The sequence below is a fragment of the Mustela nigripes genome, chromosome 4 (genome assembly GCF_022355385.1).
Source record: "Mustela nigripes isolate SB6536 chromosome 4, MUSNIG.SB6536, whole genome shotgun sequence".
Classification (NCBI taxonomy): Eukaryota; Metazoa; Chordata; class Mammalia; order Carnivora; family Mustelidae; genus Mustela; species Mustela nigripes.
Window position 1 is genome coordinate 174,502,604 of NC_081560.1, and position 9,663 is coordinate 174,512,266.

Below are 9,663 nucleotides of genomic sequence, written 5' to 3' on the forward strand. Positions count from 1 at the left end.
CCCCCCCCCCCCCCCGCGCCCCCCCCCCCCCCCCCCCCCCCCCCCCGTTATCTTTAATGTCTCTCACCCAAGTCTTGGATTGTTTAATCTTCCCAAGGAGTCCTTGGAACTGGGCTATGAGCCCAGGCAAGATAGTAATAGACTCCAGGCTCTGAACCAGATGCTTGATCACTTCATAATTGCACAGGCCTGGGAGCCCCGAGCAAATAATGGCCACATGGCACTCTTCACAGGCTTTGGACTCCAACGCAGAGACTCTAGCTCTCCCCTTCACACTGGTGATTCTTAGATACTATCCTGGGGCTCCAGGGATGGGGCAGGCAGCCTTCTAGGACACAGATGACCCCAGGACATTAAAAGTGCTGTTTTTAGAAGAATTGTTAACAATCCTAACGGCTCTCAGCATGCTATGGAATTATTTGCTGATTATTATGGTTTATGTTCATGTTGTTAGATATTTTTACTTCAAAAAAACAAAAGATTTATTTATTTATTTGTGAGAGAGAGAGCACATTAGCAGGAGCAGAGGAGGAGAGAATCTTAAGCAGACTCCAGGCCAAGTGTGGAGCCCAATGCAGCGCTTGATCTCATGACCCTGAAGTCATGACCTGAGCCAAAACCAAGAGTCAGACACTTAACTGACCTAACCACTCTGGTGCCTCAGACACTTCTACTTTTTTTTTCTTTATAAATAAAGATCACTTAATTTCTTTTTTAAGATTTGATTTATTTATTTGAGAAAGCGAGCACAAGCAGGGAGAGGAGCAGAGGCAGAGGGAGAAGCAGACTCCCCACTGAGCAGGGAGCCTGATGCGAGTCTCAATCCCAGGACCCCAGGATCATGACCTGAGCTGAAATCAAACACTTAACCGACTGTGCCACCCATGCCACCCCCCACCCCTGCACGTTTTTACTTCCAATAGTTTTTTAATGATATGGTGAAAAGTATACACAGAGTTTACTTTTGTTACTTATTTTAAAAATGGAGGACTTTATTAGTGTGAGTCTCCAAATTCCAGCTTTTGTCAGTGACTTATTAGGAGGAGATTATCTTGTGAATAATGAAGATATATCTCTTAAGGTTGAAAGAGGTATCAGGGATGACAGGATTCTGGCACATTTGAGTGTAGATCTTAGAGCTGATGAGACATTAGTAAAACGATGGTATAGGCATGCATAGATGCCTAGAGCACTGTTGGCAGTTGAACAGCTCTATTGGCTACAGGCTCAGAAATGGAAGTATCGATAAGGAAGATGGCTGGAGAGTTCTCTTCCAATTTTGTGCAGGAAAAGAACCTTGGTTTCCTTGAATCTGACTTCCAGTAGGATGGAGTCCTGAAGGCCAGAATATAGGGTTCAGGATTTAATTTTGGAAGTAAGGGGGATTTCGAGTTGTACTTGAAGCTCTCCCTTGGCAGGTGTATGTTTGATAGATTAGAGTCAGTGAGGCAAGGGAGTCTAGAGAAATAATGTGAGCTTGTAAAATAGTGTCAGAACTAAGCCCAAAGTGAAGAAATAAATAGAAAAGTCCGTTGGGTTTCATATAGTGTGGCTAGAGGACCTTTAATCAGATAGAAAACTGGTGTTTCTTCAAATTTAATGTATATAAGCTTCAGAGGTATGGGGATGTGGGGGGATGTCATGCTTGTTTAAAAAAAAAAAAATCAGATTCCTAGGTCTTTCTTTGATCTATTGAAAGCCCAAAAGGTATTGCCCATTGAGCTGTTTCTCATCTATCCAAATGATTTTCGTAGGCAGATATTGAGAACATTCTGAGGACATGCTCAAAGTTGTCAAGATTGTTTGCCAAGGACAAGAAATCTGCAGGAGCTAGAACTCTGTACATATATACTCAGTTTACTTATGTCTTAGTGTGGCCATAATTCCCTGGAATTATCATTATTTAGCAACCCAGTTCATGAATGAAAGTCACTTCATTATGAAGCAAGAAGGCACTATCTCTTGCTCACTGATGAATGGCTTTGGTGAGCATCTCCAATAGGTTTTGAACTAAGAGGAGCTATCATCTTGCAGGTACAAAATGAAGCCAAGACACCCTTGAAGAAGTTCTTATTGAACTTGGCTATTTCCTCTAAATTCAGTGAAGTGAAAAAGGGGATCATCAGGCGTGACAGTTTATGGGACAAGATCATCTTTGCAAAGATCCAGGTAGGTTGGCGGGGTCTTGGACAGAGCCAGGCAAATATCTGGGCTTTCTGCTAGCTTATCATACTTGGACAACTTTGTCATTAAAGGAAATTGGTCAAAAAGCAAAAAAAAAAAAAAAAAAAAAAAAAAAAAAAAAATTGTTAAGTTCTAACATATACTCTTTTTCTCTTAGGTGATCTTTTGACATTACATGTAATGCAAAGGGCCTAAGAATATAAATTATCTGAGGAAATATTTAGAAACTGCAGGTTGAGTCTCAGCTATGGGTGATAGGGGTAAGGGCAGCCAACATGTTAAGTGCTCTTCCTCAAGGCCCGCCCTGTTCTAAGTGCTTTGTAAATTACCTAGTTTAATTCTGATACTGGGTCGATGCTCTACCCATTTAGCAATGGAGGAAATTGAAGCCAAGGAATAGGTTTCAGAGCCTTTTTTTTTTTTTTTTTCTACTCAACAGGCCAACCTGGGCGGGAGGGTTAATTTCATGGTCACTGGAGCTGCCCCCATCTCTTCTCCAGTCTTGACGTTCCTCCGGGCGGCACTGGGATGTCCGGTAAGACAAGCACCTCCTTTGAAGATAGCTTATTTCCCTTTTGCACAAATAGAGCTCACTCTTTAAAAAATGAAAACGTGACTGAAAAATACCATGGAGAAAGTTACCCCCCAAAAATCTCAAAATCAGCAAAAATAATCCTCCTCTTTATGCATCTCTGTATAGAAACTTTTATATAAACTGGCATCAGTTCTAAAATACTTATTAAACTATGTCCCATCCACATTGGTCCGGGTCAAATAAAGATCTACATCATTTTAGTTGTTTTGAGGTAGTTTATTGGATATACCTGAGTGACTCATCTCCTACTGATGGACACTTAAGCCACTATTTTTTTCACTATTATAATCAGTGAGATGATAAGGATACTGTCTTCCAAAATAGTCACAATATATGGGTTTGCTTTGTATGTTAATGTAGATTATCACACTTCGCTCCAGAAAGGTCTTGTTTTATACATTCCTGCAAATAATGCATGAGACCTTATTTCCCTACATTCTTGCCAATGTCAGGCTTTCTCAGTTATTTAAATCTGAACCAACTAGATGCATGAAAAATCTCAGTGCATTTTTGTTTCTTTTATTAACACCGAACACCTTTTTATCACTTATTGGCACTTGTATTTCTTCCATGAGTTACTCTATTACTTTCTTACAGCAAAATTGCTATATACCAGTTTCAAATGTTTATGTCATCAAACTGATTGAACTTTTTTACTTGTGGTTTTGAATTGCTTAGACAGGACTCTCTGACTCCAGTATTCCACAAGACTGCTGTCCTTCATATTTTCAGATACTCAAATGGTTTTACTCTTTTCTAATTCTCTATTTCATCTCGAATTGCGTACAAGTGCTTGGGCGTGGACATTCTCTTTTTCCCCCCAAATAGCTAACTAGTTCATCCATTCGACCAACATGCACAGCATAAGAAAAACAGGTCCTTGTCCACACCATATCCCCTTGGGTAGGACCCCCATCAAAAAAGATTCTGAATTGATGCCAAGGCCAGAGCCCTTCTATGCTTTCAAATTACCATCCTCTTGGCCGTTTTTAATACTTTCATTTCCCTCGGCCCCTAAAACCCATGGATCGGTAGGTCCGGTTGCCATCAGAAATACCCCTTCTCCATCACTACAGAGTCTGCCTAGCATGGCCCCACCCACACTGCAGTAACTGGGGCCCTGGTTTGCCCCACCAGCCTCTCTCTGGTCAAGGTTATCCTCTATACCAGGGTTTGGCAAACTGCAGCACAGGCCAAATCTGACCCGTTGCCTCTTTTCAGAAGTGAAATTTTGGTGGAATGGAGCCTTGCCCTTTCATTTACGTGATGTCTACAGCTGCTTTTGTTCTCCATTGGCAAAGTAGTCCAGACAGAGCCCAGAGGCTCACAGCACTGAAAATATTTACTCCCTGGTCCTGTAGAGTAAAAGCTTGCCAGTCACTGTTCTGTATCACAGCTGGAGCTATTTCTTTCAAAAAGCAACAACATAACACACCAATAAACAAAACCCCAAAAAACTGAAACACTGCTGTCTGTTTTCAATTCCTTCAGAAGGGCTCCACTGCTCAGGCTCAAGAACCATTGTCCCCGGGTGTCACTTCACTTCATAACTCACATTTTCCTGTCAACTTGAAATGCTACCTCTCCTGAAATACAGTAGAAGTATTAATATCTTGGTCTATTTCTGGAGCCTTTTGGTTTTTGGGTGCATCCCCACTAACAATTTCGGAGCTGAGGCGTGGTATTAGGTATTAATACCTGAGGGTATTAGGACACCAAGCATCTTCCAATCCTGAGAGAACTTGCTTTCCTCCTGTCTTGCTGTAGGGCATTGCCATTTCATGCTTTGTCTTAAGTAAGTCTCAGACCCTTCTTTTGTTTCCCAGGTGTTCGAAGCATATGGTCAAACAGAATGCACAGCTGGCTGTACATTTACATCACCAGGTGACTGGACTTCAGGTAGGTTCTCCGCCTACTGGGTGGGAGATGCGGTGGTTGGGAGAAAGGTTCCACCTGAACTAGGGCTTAGGTTAGAGAACCTGTGCTCTGGCCAAATGTGGCACTCGGCAAACTCAAGTTTCAGTCCAGAGGTTTCTATCTTGGCTATCCAGCATGGGCACCAGGTAACTTTTTTTTTTTAATAAATTAATTAATTTTCAGAAAAACAATATTCATTATTTTTTCACCACACCCAGTGCTCCATGCAATCCGTGCCCTCCATAATATCCATCACCCAATACCCCAACCTCCCCACCCCCTGCCACTTCAAACCCCTCAGATTGTTTTTCGGAGTCCATAGTCTTTCATGGTTCACCTCCCCTTCCAATTTCCCCCAACTCCCTTCTCCTCTCTAACACCCCTTGTCCTCCATGCTATTTGTTATGCTCCACAAATAAGTGAGACCATATAATAATTGACTCTCTCTGCTTGACTTATTTCACAGCATAATCTCTTCCAGTCCCATCCATGTTGCTACAAAAGTTGGGTATTCGTCCTTTCTGATGGAGGCATAATACTCCATAGTGTATATGGACCACATCCTCATTATCCATTCATCCGTTGAAGGGCATCTTGGTTCTTTCCATAGTTTGGCGACCGTGGCCATTGCTGCTATGAACATTGGGGTACAGATGGTCCTTCTTTTCACAACATCTGTATCTTTGGGGTAAATACCCAGGAGTGCAATTGCAGGGTCATAGGGAAGTTCTATTTTTAATTTCTTGAGGAATCTCCACATTGTTCTCCAAAGAGGCTGCACCAACTTGCATTCCCACCAAGAGTATAAGAGGGTTCCCCTTTCTCCACATCCTCTCCAACACATGTTGTTTCCTGTTTTGTTAATTTTTGCCATTCAAACTGGTGTAAGGTGTTATCTCAATGTGGTTTTAATTTGAATCTCCCTGAGGGCTAGTGATGATGAAAATTTTTTTATGTGTCTGATAGCCATTTGTATGTCTTGATTGGAGAAGTGTCTGTTCATATCTTCTGCCCATTTTTTGATATGTTTGCCTGTTTCGTGTGTGTTGAGTTTGAGGAGTTCATTATAGATCCTGGATATCAACCTTTTGTCTGTACTATCATTTGCAAATATCTTCTCCCATTCCGTGGGTTGCCTCTTTGTTTTCTTGACTGTTTCCTTTACTGTGCAGAAGCTTTTGATTTTGATGAAGTCCCAAAAGTTTGTTTTTGCTTTTGTTTCCTTTGCCTTTGGAGACATATCTTGAAAGAAGTTGCTGTGGCTGATATCGAAGAGATTACTGCCTATGTAATCTCTTCGATATCAGGCACCAGGTAACTTTTCAGCCTTTCTCTTTTAGAGTCAATCCATAAATATCTCAGAAATGTGCCCAGAACTATCACCGGTTCATGGCTTCCCAGCTGAATTAATGTGGTGTGTTCTAGGGCATGTTGGAGTCCCCCTGCCTTGCAATCACGTGAAGCTGCAAGATGTACCTGACATGAACTACTTTTCAGTGAACAACGAAGGAGAGGTGCGTAGGTTGTGCTCTGCAGTCACGCCCAGACAATCAGAGTAGAGACCTTTATGTCAGAAAGAGCACACAACTGTGAGCGATGTGGGTTTGACTCGAGATCTTTAACAAGGAACTGAACATCTGTACGCCTCACTTTGCTAGCGCCTACAACAAGGACTAAAATCGGGTGGTGTTCCCACTGTAGTGGGAATCATCCAATGGCTTAAGGTGGGAGCAGGTGTTTGGTCAGTGCCTCTGCTGGGAGTCCCAACTTTTGCCACTGGTTCCACCCTGTGCTGTCTTCTGGGCAGATCTGCATCAAGGGCAGCAATGTGTTCAAAGGATACCTGAAGGATCCTGAGAAAACCAAGGAAGCCCTGGATGAGGACGGCTGGCTTCACACAGGAGACATTGGCCGTTGGCTACCGGTGGGTGCTTCTTCAGAATTTCTGGAAGCCTCTGTTGTCGGGGAATGAAGAAAACTATCTGTTTATAATATGCAGAGATGCGAGTAGATTCGTCAGCAGAGGCAGCTGGAAGGATTAGGTCTGTGTCCTGCCTGACTTGTGGCATCCTCAGACTATAAAGCGGAGAACAATACCACTGAAGAACCTGGGTGGGGGATCCGTGTTCTAGTCCCAGCTATTCCATGGACCAAGAATGTAATTTCAAGTACGCCCCAACACTAGAGTGACAGAGCCCCGTGCCTTATCAGCCATTTCCAGATAATGTCCATTAGGCTGAACTGAAAGCTAATTCCTGAAGTCAGCCTTCTTTATGGTTCAATGGTTGGTTCAGTCTGTTGTCCTACTTAGGGTGTGATCACGTGGATTGTATTTGCTACTTGTCCCAATTCTACAGTACAAATTCCTAAGAACCTAAGCTCCTCAGACCAATTGGCTCAGAAAAATGAAGCTGCAAATGACCTCTGGGGGCTGGTCAGAGCCTTCCCCGGCCCTCCTTCAGCCCTACCGAGCACAGTCATTGACATGCTTCGTTAGCATTAGGACAGTGAAGCTCTTTCAGCCTGCTCAGGGTCTAACAGGAGCCATACACGAAAGGGAGTCAAGGACCGGGAGATCCAACTAATCCAGAAATCTTAGTAAATAGAACTCTTTCCCTATTCCCAAGAGTTCTGGAAATGGAATAATTGGAAATTAAGTTATTGGAAATTCAGAGCTGTGAAGTTTCTTCATTAGATGAGACAACCACTTACACAGCTTCAGCAGGTCCTGGAGATGCTTTCTGAAGCTCTCCACAGAGGACAAAACAGTATAGACAAGTTCTTGCTGGAAGCCTCTCCCTTCCCTTTCCCCAAAGCCAACAAAGAAAAATGAAAAGTTTGCTCAAAAGTCTCTAGAGAGATCACGTTTACAGAAAGAAAATACCTGTGACTTTGCCGCTCTATCCACTGACATCCCCCAGAGGGCTCAAACACTGATGCTGTTCTCTTTCCTATAGAATGGAACTCTGAAGATCATTGACCGTAAAAAGAACATCTTCAAGCTGGCCCAAGGAGAATACATTGCTCCTGAGAAGATAGAAAATATCTACATCAGGAGTAGACCAGTGTTGCAAATTTTTGTGCATGGGGATAGCTTACGGGTAATACGCTGTTTTAACGATAGCCATTTTCAGATACGGGCCGTACTGGCTCCAATAGCTACAGGAAATCTGGATAGTTGGGTTTCAGATGAGAATATTTGTTCTTGTAATACCAAATAAGTGAAGTCATACTCCAACCCTCAAGGCAATATATATGTAAAAAAAAAAATCATTTAAGTGTGAGGGAGTCTGTGAACAAATCAATAGAATTGTTCTAATGGTTACTCTAAAGAGTAGTCATTCAGTAACAAAGGGCCCCATGTCACACTTAGTTCCCACTACAGTGGGAGTTCCTGCGGTACAAGGAACTATTTTATACATACTGTGCTTAACCTTAACTTTTGGGGAGTGGGTGGGGATTGGCAAAAGACAGGCCATAGATGCTTTAGGCTTGATGTTGAATACAATTTTTTTTTTTTTTTGCATAATCAAATTTGAATAAAACTTTTCTTTTAAAGATTTCATTTATTTCTTTGACAGACAGAGATCACAGGTAGGCAGAAAGGCAGGCAGAGCGAGGAGGAAGCAGGCTCCCTGCTGAGCAGAGAGCCCGATGTAGGGCTCGATCCCAGGACCCTGGGACCATGACCTGAGCTGAAGGCAGAGCCTTTAACCCACTGAGCCACCCAGGCGCCCCTGAATAAAACATTTTTGTAAAAAAGATACTGAGTAGGAAAATGGGATCAGAATTCCATGAGGGTTTGAAATACACGGTGAGAGGAGGGTGTAGTATAGTATGTTGAAATGAGATCTTGGGGAAGTACCTATTATCAAGCTAGAATCCTGTCTTCATCCAGTGCGGGAACCCCTATCCTACCTCTCACGTGGCCTTGTTTCCTTTCTACAGTCGTCCTTAGTGGGAGTGGTGATTCCTGACCCAGAAGTGCTCCCCTCATTTGTGGCCAAACTTGGGGTTAAAGGCTCCCTTGAAGAACTGTGCCAAAACCAAGTAAGTCTCCCTTAGGAAAGCTCGATGCACCCCCTGGGGCCCATGGTGGCAGAGCACAGGCCGCTCCAACTCAGGCACCAATGATGCCTTCCTTTTTGGAAGAAGAGACTCTTCCTGTGCTTGGGATAGGTGGACGTAGCTGAAACAGATTGATGGGTTTTATTAGATTGGAGGATAGGATGGGATAAGAAGTTAAAAACAAACAAACAAAACCCCCCTTCTATTCTTTTTATAGTATGTTCATTATGGGGGGAAAATTGGAGAATAGAGAATCAAAAAATACCATCCAGAGGAAATCCCTGGTAACATTTAGATTTGCCTTTCCTTCTCATTAGCTTCTTGAGCAACAGTAAGCATGAAATGTGCTTGTACATACATAAACCTATATATATCCTTCTATCCTGATGAGCTTTTGTAGGTATTTTGAGTTGGTTCACATTTAGCCTTTCATTTGGTCTCTTTTTCAAACCAGCCATGCTTTAAGCTGTGTTTTATATTCTTAGGTTGTAAAGGAAGCCATTTTAGAAGACTTGCAGAAAATTGGGAGAGATGGTGGCCTTAAATCCTTTGAACAGGTATGTACTGCTGATATAATCCTGGTCTCTTATGTCATAGTAGAAAGTTCTAATGTTTAGATTTATAGAGGTTTCAATGTAACTTCCAAGGGATGGATTTGAAGTTTTGTACCATTAGCCCACTAAGAACGAATGGCAGTGACCTTTTATAGTTCCTTGTACAATCCTTATTTGCTGTTTATTATCCATTTCCCCTTCTCAGTTCTTTCCCAAATTATCAGTTTGTGGGAATGGGCCCGTGTTACTGTTCTCTTTACCCTCCCACTGCATCAACCCCTCTTTTCTCAAGTTCTTTACATAGCACGCAGGAGGCTCTGCAGAAAAGTCTGAATCACTAATAAA

At 42.5% G+C, this 9,663-nt stretch overlaps 1 protein-coding gene across 3 annotated transcripts in view; it reads left to right on the forward strand.

Annotated features, from left to right (window-relative positions):
• The window catches only part of ACSL5 (acyl-CoA synthetase long chain family member 5), a 45,494-nt gene that overhangs the window by 34,220 nt on the left and 1,611 nt on the right, over positions 1-9,663 (forward strand). For all 3 annotated transcript variants that reach the window (XM_059398576.1, XM_059398574.1, XM_059398577.1), the window contains 8 exons: positions 2,035-2,169; positions 2,624-2,719; positions 4,606-4,678; positions 6,122-6,210; positions 6,504-6,620; positions 7,654-7,797; positions 8,645-8,746; positions 9,250-9,321. In XM_059398576.1, the coding sequence (XP_059254559.1) occupies positions 2,035-2,169; positions 2,624-2,719; positions 4,606-4,678; positions 6,122-6,210; positions 6,504-6,620; positions 7,654-7,797; positions 8,645-8,746; positions 9,250-9,321 (828 nt within the window). The remainder of the gene's footprint in view (positions 1-2,034; positions 2,170-2,623; positions 2,720-4,605; positions 4,679-6,121; positions 6,211-6,503; positions 6,621-7,653; positions 7,798-8,644; positions 8,747-9,249; positions 9,322-9,663) is intronic.